This window comes from Sminthopsis crassicaudata, chromosome 1 (genome assembly GCF_048593235.1).
Source record: "Sminthopsis crassicaudata isolate SCR6 chromosome 1, ASM4859323v1, whole genome shotgun sequence".
Lineage (NCBI taxonomy): Eukaryota > Metazoa > Chordata > Mammalia > Dasyuromorphia > Dasyuridae > Sminthopsis > Sminthopsis crassicaudata.
This window is the reverse complement of record NC_133617.1, coordinates 415509166-415526323: the sequence shown is the minus strand read 5'-3', so window position 1 is coordinate 415526323 and position 17158 is coordinate 415509166. Positions and strand designations below refer to the sequence as shown.

Sequence of the window (17158 nt, the reverse complement as noted above, 5' to 3'; positions counted from 1 at the left end):
TACACTTCAACAATACTATATGAGGATATATTCTGATGGAAGTGGATATCTTCAATATAGAGAAGAGCTAATCCAATTCCAATTGCTCAATGATGGACAGAATCAGCTACACCCAAAGAAGGAACACTGGGAAATGAGTGTAAACTGTTAGCATTATTTTTGCCTTTCTCCCAGATTATTTTTTATCTTCCAAATCCAATTCTTCCTTTGCAACAACAACAAGAACAACAAAATTCGGTTCTGCACATATATATTGTACCTAGGATATACTATAACATATTTAATATGTAGGGGAATGCCTGCCATCTAGGGGAGGGGGTGGAGGGAAGGAGAGGAAAAATTCGGAACAGGAGGGAGTACAAGGGATAATGTTGTAAAAAATGTTAATATAAATTAATAAAATTACCTATACATATGTACTGTCAAAAATGTTATAATTATAAAATTAATTAAAAAAATAAAAAAAAAGTTAGAAAAGCAGCAGATTATGTCTCTCATAGCCTTGAGCAGGACATGCATTTTTTTTCTTAATCTTAATAGTATTTTATTTTTTCAAATACATGTAAGAATAGTTTTCAACATTCATTTTTATAAGATTTTTTGTTTCAATTTTTTTTCATCTTCCCTTCCCCACTTGTCCTCTCCCCAAAACAGCAAGTAATCCAATATAGGTCAAAAATGTGCAGTCCTTCTAAACATATTTTCATATTTGGAGGACATGCATTCTTAATCAAATAAAAATAGAGGTAATTCTAAAAGATAAATTGTAGATAACTTTGAAAAGTTTCTGCACAAAAATTAATGCCATCAACATAAGAAGGGAAGTTGTAGAATATTTCAAGAGGGGGGGGAATCTTTATATCAAATTTCTGTGGTAAAGAGTAGGATTTAAGATATATAAATAATTTATAAGTTTAATAGCCATTCCCTAATAAATAAGGCAAAAACTATGAAAAAGTCCCCAAAGGAAGAATTGTATTCATAACCACATGAAAGAATGCTTTAAAACATTAGTAATAAGCAAAATACAAATCAAAACAACTCCTAAGATTTCACCTCACACCTTGACAAAGATGACCTAAAAATTGACAGCAGTCAACTTTGGAATGTTTGTGGAATAACAGGCACAATATGAAATGGAGCTATGAAATTTTACACCATTTTGGAAAACTTTTTGGAATTGGAAAGCAAATAGTTACTAAAATGTCTGTACCCTTTTAACTACTGTGTCCATTTCTGGGCTCATACTTCGGAAGCCTTTGATAAGAAAGTCCCCATTTATTCCAAAATATTTGTATTAGCACTTCTTATGATAACAAAGAATTGGAAAAAAAGTAGTAGATGCCCATTGATTGGAGAATGGCTAAACAAACTCTGGCACATGAATATAAAGAAATGTTACTGTGCTGTAAGAAATGATATGATGAAATCAGGAAAGCATGAAAGAGTCATGTTTATTGAACTGATATATAGTGAAGTAAGTTATTAAGCATAGCCTACATATATAGATATATATATACATACACACAGAGTAACTACAACAATGGAAATGAAAATAATGGTACACCAAAAAAAATCAAAAGTGAATGTAACAAAATTATAAAGGTTAAATATGATTTAAATAAAGAGAAATGAGAAAACACTCCCTAGTTGCTCCTTTTGGGAGGTGTTGTGGGAGGTTTACATATGTTAATATATTGCATATATTTTTGTGCTTATTCAGTGTATTGCTTGATTGTACTAATTTTTTTTTTTACTTCTTTAAAAATAGTTATATCAGATGACTCTCTTGGAGGAGGTAGGGGAAGAATAATTAGGATATCTATGATGATGTAAGGTACAGGAGAAATAAACAAAAACTTATTTTTTAAAAAAGAAGAGATTGGGAAAGGCCTTTTGCAGAAGATCAGAATTTAACTGGGATTTGAAGAAAGCCAGGAGGGAAGCTAAGAGATACAAATGAGAAGAGACAGAATTTCAAACATGGGGGACAGCCAGTGAAAGTGCCCAAATTTTGGTAAATAAAGTGTCTTGAGAATTCCAGATATATCTAATCTCCAATTTCTTAAGTATGTAATTTAGCTATAAGTTTAGAACTAGCTAAATGCAAAACTTTGTAGAATATACAAGAAAGGGTTTTGTATGGAAAACCTATTTCCAAGTCTTGTTGGATTATCATAATGAATTTGCTATGGCAAATAATCCCATGAAACAAATGCTTTCTCAAATTCCTCATTAACATAAGCTAAAACTTTTGTGGGGGGGTCTAATGCTTAGATGAGATATATTTAGTTTTATTTTTTTAATGGTGAATAAAATCTTCAAATCTTCAAACTCCCCTTATCTCATCCTAATTATCTCATCATCTGTGCCATAAAATCGTACTGAAATTCTCATATTGCCTATCAGAGCAAACCCAAGCACTACATGTTAGAGGGAACATATGGTGGTTGTGAATGTATATCATAGATAGTGATTGTTTTCTAAACCAAAAATTAGGACATGTAGACCTATAAATGATCTTTCTCTTATGAAACCCTATTAAATTTATTCTTAATTTTCTTAAAGTATGAACTGTCTCTCCAAAATTTATAGCATGGGCATCAGCTTATAAAACCTCCTATATTTTTTTTCTCTGCGGGCTCAGAACATTTGTTTTTCCTTACTAATTCACTACAGAAGACTTGGAGCAGCTGTTTTATCTTTTGATTTTTTTCTATCTTGAGTGATATTTTTTAAGAACAGTATTCTATTGAAACAACTATGACATTCTTTTAAATTAAGCAAATAGGCTTTTATCTCAAATTGCATAATCTTATGTCAAGCTAGCTCCAGTTCTAGTACTTGTAATGTGGATAGAGTTCGGTGAGTCACCTCATTTATTCAAAGACTAATTTATACAAATTATGGGTTTTTCATGTGTTTAGTCTTTTCTCATCTTTCCTATTTTATGTCTTTTGGATCTTTTATTCTTACAGGTGAAGAGCAAAGAGGTAAAACTCAAATTTGTAGTTTTAGTTACATATTTGAAAGGAGAAAAAAGTGGAAACTTAGGGTAAAATTGTTTTTAAAGTTACCTTGTATTTTAATGTAATCATATAGCCTGTTTCCCCTGAAAGTAGTTACACATTTTATAAAATTGATTAAAGGAAAATGAGCAATTGTGGTTAACATATTTTATACATAAGTAGGCTCTTTATGGGGGGGGTCATTGAAAAGAACAAATCATCAGCAAAGTTCTTAATTTATGCTAGGTGCTAACTAAATGAATATTTATTTAAAAAGGATTTTGAATTACTTTGTGACTGCTGGCATTGTGAAGACTTGGAAATGTTAGCAAGTTTTGACATTTTTAAGGATAATGCTTTGATCATTGTTTTTACTTATTTGATGAGGAATGCAATAGAAAGATATGGTGCAACTTAACATACAGAAGGAACTGTAGGATGTAGTGGGATGAGGACTGACTCGGGAGCTTTAAGTTCAAATCCTAATTCTGTTTTTTAACAATGTTATTAGCATCTTTTAAAAAAATTTTAATAGTTTTTATTTACCAGATATATGCATGGGTAATTTTACAACATTGACAATTGCCAAACCTTTTGTTCTAATTTTTCCCCTCCTCCCCACCCCCTGAGATGGCAGGTTGACTAATACATGTTAAATATGTTAAAGTATAAGTTAAATACAATATATGTATACGTGTCCAAACAATTGTTTTGCTATACAAAAAGAATCGGACTTTGAATAGTGTACAATTAGCCTGTGAAGGAAATAAAAAATGCAGGCGGACATAAATAGAGGGATTGGGAATTCTATGTAGTGGTTCATAGTCATCTCCCAAAGTTCTTTTGTGGAGTGTAGCTGGTTCAGTTCATTACTGCTCTATTGGAACCGATTTGGTTCATCTCATTGTTGAAAATGGCCACATTCATCAGAATTGATCATCATATAGTATTGTTCTTGAAGTATACAATGATCTCCTGGTCCTACTCATTTCACTCAGCATCACTTCATGTAATTCTCTCCAGGCCTTTCTGAAATCATCCTGCTGGTCCTTTCTTACAGAACATAATATTCCATAATATTCATATACCACAATTTATTCAGCCAATCTCCAATTGATGGGCATCCACGTAGTTTCCAGTTTCTAGCCACCACAAAGAGTCACAAACATTTTTGCACATACAGACCTCTTTCCCTTCTTTAATATCTCTTTGGGATGTAAGCCCAGTAGTAACACTGCTGGGTCAAAGGGTATGCACAGTTTGATAATTTTTTGAGCATAGTTCCAAATTGTTCTCCAGAATGGCTGGATGTATTCACAATTCCACCAACAATGTATCAGTGTCCCTGTTTTCCCACATCCCCTCCAACATTCTGCATTATCTTTCCCTGTCATTCTAGCCAATCTGACAGGTGTGTAGTGGTATCTCAGAGTTGTCTTAATTTGCATTTCTCTGATTAATAATGACTTGAAGCATCTTTTCATATGACTAGAAATAGTTTGAATTTCTTCATCTGAGAATTGTCTATTCACATACTTTGACCATTTATCAATTGGAGATTGGCTTGATTTCTTGTAAATTAGAGTCAGTTCTCTATGTATTTTGGAAAGGAGGCCTTTATCTGAACCTTTGACTGTAAAAATGTTTTCCCAGTTTATTGTTTCTCTTCTAATTTTATCTGCATTAGTTTTGTTTGTACAAAAAACTTTTCAATTTGATATAATCAAAATTTTCTACTTTGTGATCAATAATGATGTCTAGTTCTTCTTTGGATATAAATTCATTCCTCTTCCACAGGTCTGAGAGGTAAACTATCCTATGTTCCTCTAATTTATTTACAATCTCATTCTTTATGCCAAGGTCATGAACCCATTTTGACCTGACCTTGGTGTACGGTGTTAAGTGTGGGTCAATGCCTAGTTACTAGCATCTTTTTATATGAATTGCATTTTCCAATATACTTCCCTGAGAGTCATCCTTTTTAACAAAGAATTAAAAGAGGGAATAAAAACAGTAAAACAAAACTATACATTTTATGCAATATTCTACACATGTTCTTGTCCTTTCCAAGGTATATTTTTAAGGCCCAACATGAAGTCATCATTTCACAGAATTTTCTTCCTCTCTCCCTTCCTCCCTTCTTCTTCTTTCTTTCCCTCCTTCCTTTCCTTCCCCCCTTCCTTCCTTCCTCCCCTCTTTGCTTTCTGTCTTTGTTCCTTCCTTCACTTTTCTTTTTTTTGTTCTTTAACTTCTGTTATGTTCATCTTGATAGAATTGGATAGATAATAGCTGTCCATTTTTCCATTACCTATATTTTCCAATATATTATGTGATCATAGGTCTTGCAGAAGAAGCAGCAGGATACTAAGAAACTAGCATCACTGTCTGCCCAAAATGAGAAACAAGCTTCTGAACTTGAACAGAATGTAGATCATATGAAATATCAGCAAGCACAGCTGCAAAAGAGACTTCGGGAAGAAAATGAAAAAAAGAAGCAATTAGATGCAGAGATTAAGCGGGATCAACAAAAAATCAAAGTAAGAAAACTTCATTTATCCTTGATAGAGAATGTATTACTACTGTTAGTGTATTCTTTTGCCAAATATGATAAGTAGCTTTCTCACTAATGAGGTTTAGTTCTTTCTAGACCATATTTCTCCTTAGCAACTCATGAAACCATCTTCTAATGTGATAAAAAGTTGTTATTTTCATTGGCAAGGGCATACTGATATCTAATAAAATCATTGTTAAGTTTAAGAAGAAATTATATATTTTTGGTTATGCTTCTTGTTTCTAATATATATTACTTGCTAGAAAAAAAATCTGTTAATGTTCTGTTTCCATTGCCCTTTTGCCTATCATCATTTTTTTCTCAACATCATATAAAAACTATAGCCATTATTTTTTCTAAACAAATAATTTACAAGAATTAAGAGAAAAAGATCAAGCAGTTTTCTTAAGCTCATGAAGTAAGTTAGTATTGGAGCCAGAAATGGAGTCCAGGTCTTCTGAGCTTATATGAGGAATTTACATGTTTTGGAATTTTTAAATATAGTAGAAAAATAAATTCACGTAAGAACCAGTTTTCCTTTGCATGAGAATACTGTTTTAACTGTATTTTCACAGACTCTATAAATGATTGTGAGCACCAGGTTGTACTACCTATATTCTCTCTCCTTGAGAATACTACCTAAGGATATTTGTAAAAGAATTATTATTTACTTTATCTGTTCCCTAAGATTAGAAATCTATACTAGATACTTTTGACTTGTCTTTTTATAATCTGGCATCATACATTTAATATTTAAGACTTTTATCATCATCCTCACCAAAATATTGTGGCATCAACTGCTTAGGGAGATCTGAATTAGCCATTAAGTATGGAAGATATCTTTGAGTAAAATCAGAAATCTAGCTTTTGTAACTATATTATTATAGGGAAGGCTAGTGGACATCAAGGATACCTCAGCTTCCCAGAAATCATATTCTTTGAACTGAAATTCTGTCTCTTCTTCCTTCTTAACTGTACTGTGCTCTAAACACACATGGTTAATCTCCAGCTCGATTTAGCTGAAGCAACTAAAGCTATTAGGATTGTGGTTCTGAATCCTCCCCCCAAAATCCTTTTTGACACTGTGTCTAGATGCCCTGTTCTGGCAACTGTCTTTCTTTTCTTTCTTAGCCTATGCACACAGCAGAGCAGCTCACAAGCATATTTTTCCTAAAGTGTTTATTAAGAGAAAATAATTTCTAAAAACATATCGGTAAGACTAAAGAAATCAAATACAAATATAAAAAAGGATTCTTCGGCACATTATAGATGATTCTCAAAGGGTTCCTTATCTAGTTTTACTAGCTAACACTATTTGGCCCATTTTGATTTACTTGGGCCCCAGAGCTCTTGTTTCTTTTTAGAATACAAAAGAAAATGGCATTTCTCTTGTTTTTGCACACAAACACCCCCCCACACACACACACATCTGGGTTGTGATTCCAAGGCCCACTTTTATTCATTTCAGTCAGTATACCTCGGGAATAGAGTGCTTCTCCTACCCTTAATCACTACTAAAGTAACTGCCTTTTTATTTCATTTTCAATATAGGCTAATTTGGCAACCATTATGAATCCAATTGAGAATTCATAATCTGACCTCTGATATACTAACCTAGGTGCAAAGATAGTACATAATCCCTGGAGGAAAGGGTATGGGGGGAGGAAAGGGAGAACAAGTGGAGAAACTATTACCTAAAAAGTCAAAAAGAGTCTCCATTTCCCCATTTTCAATGAAATTCTATTTTTAACAACTGTCATATATAGCCAGGCCTATTCTGAAATGCTTATATGGAGATTCCCATCATGGAGGAGTGCAGCTGGTTATGGCAATCATCATCATCCCTTTCCTATTCTTCTCTGTGTTTTTACTGGCAATGACCAAGAAGCTCAGAAAAATAAAAAACAGTAACTTTTTTTAATTGAAGCTTTTTATTTTCAAAACACATGGATGGATTATTTTTTAACACTGACCCTTGCAAAACCTTGTGTTCCAGTTTTCCCTCCCACTCCCACTCCTTCCTCTAGATGGTATGTAATCGAATATATGTTAAACTTGGTAAAAATATACAAAATAGCAGCTTTAAGAAAAGGTTCCAGACTCACTATACAGTAGAATTCAGCTTAAAGGTAAAGTCTCTCTCAGTCCCTATTCAATATAGAATTACTTAATAAATCAGTTTTATATATTATGTGGCTCAATAGATTTAGATCTCAAGGACAATACTGATGGTCAGACTCTAGTATTCTCTGTCTTTTCAAACTTTAAGTTAATTCATTTCATGTTTGGTATTATCTCTGTAAGTACGTTTAGTATTAAAGTTGTATCATCCCTCCCTAATAATTTGGAATTCAGGGGTGGATTAGAGTCTTTTAGCCTCCACTAATATTGGCCCCACACATAATAGTAATATGTAAGCTACTTTTTGATTATAGATGGCTTTATGTAAATCATCTTCTTTGATTCTCACAGCAACCCCAAAATAGTGAGTGGAGAAATAAACTTACTATTTGAGAAATCTAAACCCAGAGAGATTAAGTAAATGATAAATTATACAAAAAGTTAGCCATATTGTTTTTTTATAGCTATAGGAGTGAGTGGGGATAGTATTTTCCCCAGATTTTGCTTATAAATTTGGATAAAACACAATGATCCTACAAGCAATTAAAAGTGTTCTTTTGCTTTTTAAAAAAATAATGCTGTAATAATATTCACTTGGTTTGCTTTGTCTATAATATTTCTTTGGCTATTTTTTATTTGGGGCATTTTGGATAAAGAAGAAAGGATAGAGGGAAGAAAATAGCAATGAAAAGGACAAGAGCTAATGAAGTAAACTGAAGATGATAGTAATTAGAGGACAAAGAACAAAATAGAAGAGGGGAAGAGGAAGGAAGGATAAAAATGAAACAAGAGCAGGAATTAGAATTAGCAAATATAGTGGTGCCACTGTCTGAGGCTTGATTGGACCTAGGCAGCTATAGCTTTGTCAGGGTTTGGAAGAGCACTCAGCAGCTCTCTCCTCCTTATTCTGTCTTCCTTTCAGGACAGTTCCTTTAGGCTGGGTGCCTTTTTTGGAACATGCAGAAATTGCCTGAATTTGGGACCTGACAGAGGTAGGAGGTAAGAGCCTCTCATAGAGTAGATTTTAAAAACCAAGGAAAAGTGATTTTGGGGCAAGTAAAAATATGGAGGAAACCATTGAGGGTATTTATTATTGTCATCTACACTGCGGTGCAGTCCTGCTGTATACTTTTGCAGTTTTCAGTCTTCTAAAGTAATTTGTAACCCCACCAAAAGCTAAAAATACATAGAAAATTTGATTTGTAGTTGTTTATTAATGACAAACTACTAATCAAATGAAACTATCAAAGGATTTTCACATTCTATTTTTATATAGGAGCTTCAGCTAAGGACAGAGCAACAAGAAAAGATGCTAAAAATGAAATCTGAGGAGTTTGATGCATTTAGGAGGAGAAAACAAAAGAGTCCATTTGGAAATATAGACCAGCTCCAGGTATGTCCATTAAACTTTTATCTGGTTTATTGGTCTGTTTTTTGTTGTTGTTGTTGTTTTTCTTGCTAATTTAAAGATGTTAAGTAGAGATGAAAATTATATTCAACTTAAAATCTGAAAATGCTGGGTGTGCTATTACTTGCACACTTAGCCTGTGAAATTCTGTCATTTCCCCTGAAACTTTTTGGACAGCTAAAAAAAATTTTTAATACTTAGAAAAAAGCTCTTTTCATCTCTGGAGATAGATGTTTATTTGAATAGGTTTTTTGTATATAAATGGTAACAGTATGTTATAATCACCAAAATAAACTTAATTTTATTTGTTTCAGTACAAAGATGAATGCACATTAGAAGTCTGAGCTCTGCATTTCCAGGGTGTTTAGTCAGATTCATACTTCGCATGTTTTTTGTATTAATGTTTTTATGTATGACAAAGGATTTCAAAGGCTTTTTTCTGAAAATTAAAATAATTTCAAATGAAAAAACAAAAAAAACCAAAAACATTTCCAAGCTCAAGTTCATAAGGGCATTTGTAAAATTATTTCCAATGAGAAATACTTAAAATAAAAACTTAGAATGGCCTATCGATTCAAGTTTTATGAACAGTTTTAAACATATAAAGCTTAAGTATGTTTTTTCTTCTGTTCTTTAAATTGTATATATATTTATATGTGTGTGTATATACATATATACATATATATGTATGTGTGTATATACATATATATGTGTATATACACACATACATATATATGTATATACACACACACACACACACACACATATATATATATATATATATATAATATATGTCTTTCATAGGCTTGTGACAAAAATTTACTCTGAAATCTCAGTTTGATTGGTTCAAAGACCCAAGGTCTCCCACTGGTGACTTTGCAAGCTCACCCCGCTCTTAAAATCCAATTCACTTGCATGTCATGGTATCACCTCCCTTATGTTATAAGTCCTCTTCAAGAACAAAGGAAAAACAAGAAGAATGCATGGATACTTATTTTATTAGTATATTTCATAGGTTTAGTTATTCTCCAGATACCCCAGTGTTTAAAAGTCCATCAAAGAAGCTTCTACCATATGGCCAGGGGATAGTGTGGCCCTCTGCAAATTTTATTTGAGAAACCTGAAATTTAGACTTGGACTACTGATGCAATGCTAAAACATTTCTTACAAGTTTACACTAGCCATAGGAAATGCCAGATATTTATTTACCAAATATGTTTTATTGATAGCTCTTGTCTTTATATTCTAATTATTTCTGAGGGGAAAACCAAGAACCCTACCCCTCTAGACTGAATCCTTGCATATAACAAAGAAAAATAGTTAAGCAAACATACCCAGTTTATTGACTGTATCTGATGGTTTGTACAACTTCTGCCTGGTTATGCTCTCCTTTGTTGCCCTGAGGGAAGGGAAATGTTTCATTATCTGATCTCTAATATTTTAGTTACTCTGAATTTGACTTCCTTATAGTGATTTTTACAGTGTTAGCTTATTGTTTCCATTCTTTTGGCTGTGTAATTTTACTCTGTTTCATCTGTTCACACACATCTTGAGGCAGCTAGGTGGGTGGTACAGTGGATAGAGAACTAGGCCTAGAGTCAGGAAGACCTGAGTGTAAATGTGGCCTCAAGATTCTAGAGAAGTCATTTAGCCTTTTGGCTCAGTTTTCTTATTTGTAACTTAGGGATAATAATATTATGTCTCCCAGGATTGCTGTTGTGAGGATCAGCTGAGATAATGGTTAAGCTCTTAATATAGGGCTTGGCACATAGTAGGTGCCATATAAATGTTGCATATTTATATTATATATGGCATATATGTATATATATATGTGTGTGTATATTTATATGTGTATGTATATATGTATATATATATGTACATTTATATGTGTGTGTGTGTGTATATATATATATATATATATATATATATACACACACACACACACACACACACACATATATATATGTCTCCCCATATGTTTTCCAGGCTTTCAAATGCATAATTTTTTCGACGGTTATTAGCTATGTGACAGTGGACAAGTCACTTAATGTCTGCCTGCTTCAGGTTTCTCATTTGTAAAATTATAATAACTATCTTCCATGATTGTTTTGAGGATCAAATAAAATAATAATTGTATAGCTTTTAGCTTGAAATTTCTCCATGCTGGGAAAACCTTTCCATTATTAAGTACAAAAGGGTCAGTCCCTTCATTTTACTAGAAAACTTCTCAGACAAATTGTGGCTAGCAGGTTATTTTAAAAGAAAAAACATGTTAAATGAAACTATTTGACATATATAACTTATAGTAATCCCAATATACCCTATGAAAGCAGGATCATTTCCATATTTAAGATCAAAAGAAGAGAACTCTTAATAAAACTGAACATCCATTATGCACAGCTTCTTTTTTAAAAGTTTATAATAAATTTAATGGAGTCATTCCAATATTGGGTTATTTGAATGTTTTCTCCTCTATGTATTTTATAATTGTTACTCTTTTATTTTCTTATTTTTTGGTATTGATAGGGCTGAAACTATGAAAAGGTGCATTTGAATCAGACAACCATGCACTTAAGGTTAATTACCTATTCGACAGTGACTATTAGCATATGTAAGGAAAAATGACTCTTCTCACTGTTTGGTGCTGGCTCATTGTTTGGGGTTAAGATAAATCATAGAAAAGGATTAGAGGGTCGGGTGACAGAGGCAAGAGACTCACTTGGCAGCAGGAAGAGGAGGAGAAAGGTGGAGATTCTGGACTCCAGAATCAAAGAGATCATCTTTGGCAAAACTCCTAGCAGTTTGCCTGCTTCTTTAACTTCTCCCCCTCTAAAGACCAAGGACTTTTACTTATCCTGACTCAGGCTGATCCCGAGACCTCCAGGGAGTTAGTTTGGATTTAACAATCGCCCAGTAATTCTTACCCCGCCCCCAAAATAGGTACTCTTCCTTGTAACAGGTATACTCAAGCAGAATGGATCTACATGTTCACTGGCCATGTTAAAACAAGATAGGCTTCATTGCTTCTCTACACAGAGGTGGAGGGAAGAAGGTGTGCTTCATTTTGGGTCTGAAGTCATTGTTATTCATTGCATTAAGAGTTCTTAAGTCTTCCAAAGTCATCTTTTAAAAATTGTAGTCCTATAAATTGTTTTCCTGGTTCTGTTCACTTCATTCTGCATCATTTCACACAAACCTTCCAAAGTTTCTCTTAATTGACTAGCTTGTAAACATTCATATTTGCTTTGTGCTAGGTACTGTGATAATCCCTAGAAATATAAATACAAAAAAAGAGTCCTTTGCCCTCAAGGAATATACAGACTAATAGGAGAAGACAATATACAAAAGAGTATAACCTAGTTTATAGTTTAGTGACTTTGGGTATATAGTTTCAAATTATTTTCAAAAATGGCTGGATCCATTAACAGTTCCACTGAGAGTGCATTTTTGTGTCTCTTCTTCCGGAGTTTTTTCAACAACTGGCATTTTCCTTATTTGCTATTCTGCTAGGTATGAAGTTGAAACCTCAGAGTTATTTTAATTTTCACTTCTATTATTATTAATTATTTGAGGTATTTCATTATTATTAATTATTTGGATTTCATTTATAGCTTGCATTTTTTCTTTTCAAAGTTGCCCATTCATATACATTGACTTCTTATGTCTTTGAAAATGGATATTGTTCTTATATATTTTAATCAATTCTCTATATGTCTTGGGATATCAGATTTTTATCAAATCATCTGTCTTCCAATGGGACCAGACACAGATTAGATATAATCTGTAGACTTCAAGTTTCTTTGTATGCACAAGGGCAGGAACTCTCCTTTCTCTGACAAACCCTGGAAACTCATCAGGCCTTCAGGTGGGAATCCTTAGAATTCCAAGGATAGGCAACCTTGGAACTTTCCAAAGTCCCTAGAACATTATCTTTTTAAATTATTATTATAGCTTTTTACTTACAAGATATATGCATGGGTAATTTTTCAGCATTGACAATTACAAAATCTTTGTTCCACTTTTTCCCCCCACCTTCTCCCCTAGATGGCAGGTTGGCCAATACTTGTTAAATATGTTAAAGTATATGTTAAATATAATATATGTATACATGTCCATATGGTTATTTTGCTGTACAAAAAGAATCGGACTTTGAAATAGTGTACAATTGGGGCAGCTAGGTGGTACAGTGGATAGAGCACCAGCCTTGAATTCAGGAGGACCAGAGTTCAAATCTGGTCTCAGACACTTAACACTTCCTAACTGTGTGACCCTGGGCAAGTCATCTAACCCCAGCCTCAGAAAAAAAAAAAAGAAAAAAAAAGAAATAGTGTACAATTAACCTGTGAAGGAAATAAAAAATGCATGCAGACAAAAATAGAGGGATTGGGAATTCTATGTAGTGTCCTAGAACATTATCTTGAGATACCATAGAAGATCTTGAATATCTATTGCTCTGAACCTTAAAGATCCCAGTTGCCTTAGCTCTGAAAGATATATAACTCAAGTTTAAAACATAGGTGACCAGGGATCAGATCAAAATAGGCTAAACACCTCACTTTAAAACATAGCAGTGGGCAAAATCTAATCTTTGTACAGAGCCTTAATTCAGAAACCAGTGAGATTAATAAAAGAGAAAACATTGTTCTATAATATTTGAGTCCCCCAAAAAGAAATAGCAGTGAATAATTTCATATCAATTGCAGGCAGTGACTTAACGGGGAAAAAATGTATTTTCTGTAAGTATCAAGTGAATATTCAGAATTAAATTATATTAAAAAATTAAAAGAGAACTGGAGGAAAAAAAATCAGGAGATTAGCTTAAATAGTGATAAATTTTAATTAAGTAAAGGATTCCTTGTGAAACAAACAGAATGACTTCATGAGACAAAAATTGGCCAGACCTTTTAAATTCTACCAAAGAAAGAATCCACTGATTATCTCTTTTTTTAATTTTTATTCATTTTTCCAAATTATCCCCTCCCTCCCTCCACTCCCTCCCCCCATGACAGGCAATCCCATACATTTTAATGTGTTACAATATAACCTAGATACAATATATGTGTGTAAATACCATTTTCTTGTTGCACATTAATTATTAGCTTCCGAAGGTATAAGTGACCTGGGTAGATAGACAGTAGTGCTAACAATTTACATTCACTTCCCAGTGTTCCTTCTTTGGGTGTAGTTATTTCTGTCCATCATTGATCAACTGGAAGTGAGTTGGATCTTTATGTTGAAGATTTCCACTTCCATCAGAATACATAGTCATACAGTATTGTTGTTGAAGTGTATAGTGATCTTCTGATTCTGCTCATTTCACTCAGCAACAGTTGATTTAAGTCTCTCCAAGCCTCTCTGTATTCCTCCTGCTGGTCATTTCTTACAGAGCAATAATATTCCACAACCTTCATATACCACAATTTACCCAACCATTTTCCAATTGATGGACATCCATTCAACTTCCAGTTTCTAGCTATAACATAAAGAGCTGCCACAAACATTTTGGCACATACAGGTCCCTTTCCCTTCTTTAGTATTTTTTTGGGATATAGACCCAGTAGTAGCACTGCTGGGTCAAAGGGTATGCACAGTTTGATAACTTTTTGGGCATAGTTCCAAATTGCTCTCCAGAATGGCTGGATTCTTTCACAACTCCACCAACAATGCATCAGTGTCCCAGTTTTCCCACAGTCCCTCCAACATTCATTGTTATTTGTTCCTGTCATCTTAGCCAATCTGACAGGTGTGTAGTGGTATCTCAGAGTTGTCTTAATTTGCATTTCTCTGATCAGTAGTGATTTGGAACACTTTCATATGAGTGGAAATAGTTTCAATTTCACACTGATTATCTCTTGAAAGGAATTTCAAAATGTGAGAAAAACTACCAATCAACAACAAAAAGCTAAAAATTCTATGTTGTGATACATATGAGGATGAGAAGACTATGGTTCAATCCTCATAGTCTCTCTGAGTGAAGATGGTTCTCTCTATCATGAGTCTATTGTAATTAGCCTGAATCATCTGTTTACAAAGTGCTACGTCCATCACAGTTGATCATCACATAATCTTGTTACTGTGTTCAATGTTCTCTTAGTTCTACTCACTTCAGTTCATGTAAGTCTCTCCAGGCCTTTCTGAAATCATTCTGGTGATCTTTTTTTATAGAACAATAATATTCTATTACATTCACATACCATAACTTCTGGTGAGAGGATGATACAAGGAGACTGAGAGGCAGATGCTGTTCTCTGATCTCTCTGAGAGGCTGTTGCACTGTCTGACCTCCCTCCTCTTCCCTCTGCCTCCAATTTATCTCATTCCTAGTTGGTAACACCTGTGTCAGCAAAGGCTGCCCTGAAGCTCCTTCAGATGTTAAGATCCACAGCTGTGGAGGCTCTCAGAGAATTGGCCTGTCCCTTAACAATAACTTATTCAGCTATTCTCTAACTGATGGGCATCCACTCAAGTTTCCAGTTCTTTGCCACTACAAAAAAGGCCTGTTACAAATATTTTTGCACATATGAGTCTTTTTTCTTTTTAAAGATCTCTTTGAGATACAGTAGACACACTGCTGGATCAAAGGGTTTGCACAATTTGATAGCCCTTTGGGCATAGTTCCAAATTGCTTTCCAGATTGGTTGGATAAATTCACATTCCACCAACAAACGTATTAGTGTCCCAGGTTTCCTATATCCTCTCCAACATATTTATCATTGGCTTTTCCTGTCTTCTTAGTTGATTGGTTCTTTTTTGAGAGCTGGAGAAGAGGAGGAAAAAAGAATACAGTATTGAAGAAAGGAAAAATGAGGATGGGGGAGAGAACTTAGTATTTTGAGTATGTGAGAAGACCATACAAATATGGAAGAAATTATGAAAGAGCAGGCATTAGAAGAACTTCTTATCTGAAATGGATTAAGGAGGTTTAAATAGTTTGACGTAGAAATTCATAGAACTCAACTGAGAAACTAAGATATGGAGCAGGAGGAAAAGGAGGAACAATAAGAGAGAATAGCCATAAGAAATGCAAATTGGGGCAGCTAGATGGTGCAGGGGATCTAGAGCACCTGCCCTGAAGTCTGGAGGGCCTGATTTCAAATTTGACCTCCAGACACTTAAACACTTGACCCTGGGCAAGTCACTTAACCCTAATTGCCTCAGGAAAAAAAAAGAAAATACAAATTGATCTTAAAGAGGTAATTAAAAGTAGGGGTAGGGTGGAAGAGGACTATAAAAAGAATGTCCATAAACTAGGAAACTGCTGAAAAATATTTTATTATAAATATGATAGAATAGTATTGCATTATAAAAATGGTAAGATAATTGTAGAGAATCTTAAGTAATATGAACTCATGCCAAATAAAGTGAACAGAACCAGGGAGAATAATTTATACAAGGACAACTGTGTGTTTAAAAAAAATAAATAAAAATAAAAACAAAATCCAAGCAATAAGCAAAACTTGATTTAATACATCAGTATAGTGACCAATCATATTTCCTATCAGAGGACATAAATGAAGCATGTTATACTCTTCCTGGCAGAGGTGATGGACTCAACGTAGGTTTAGAAATAAACAGTTTTCAACATGGCCATTGTGTTCATTTGTTTTGCTTGACTATTCTTATTGTTATTGAGATTTTTATTGTTTATGAGTTTTTACCATTTAGTTTTAATGGAAAAACACAGTTGAAAAGAAGAGAAAAAATTGGTAAAGGTAATGTAGGGGGGGGGGAAAGTACCATTGAAACATTTAAAAAATGCATAGATCAGAACTAGACAGACTGAAGGAAGCAATAGGACAAGATAGTTTTGAAAGTAACATGTGGAATTGTTAAATATTTTTTTTAAAGATATGAAGTAGAGACTAGCACAACTTCATATGTAGTCCTCTTTTTGTGCTTTGCTGTGAATGAGAAAAAGCCCTTTTTGGGATGTTTAAATTCATAATGAAAAAAAAAATTTTATAAACATGAATTCAAAAAAACTATATAAATTTGATGACATTATCTAGAAAAATTCTAGAATAGATTAAATAGTTGGTTTGTAACCATTTATAAAATGTAATCTTCTCC

General features: G+C 33.5%; 1 protein-coding gene across 3 annotated transcripts in view; it reads left to right on the top strand.

The window, feature by feature from the left end:
- Positions 1-17158, top strand: part of KIF27 (kinesin family member 27) — a 111846-nt gene that overhangs the window by 69278 nt on the left and 25410 nt on the right. For all 3 annotated transcript variants that reach the window (XM_074280155.1, XM_074280154.1, XM_074280156.1), the window contains 2 exons: positions 5348-5545; positions 8957-9073. In XM_074280155.1, the coding sequence (XP_074136256.1) occupies positions 5348-5545; positions 8957-9073 (315 nt within the window). The remainder of the gene's footprint in view (positions 1-5347; positions 5546-8956; positions 9074-17158) is intronic.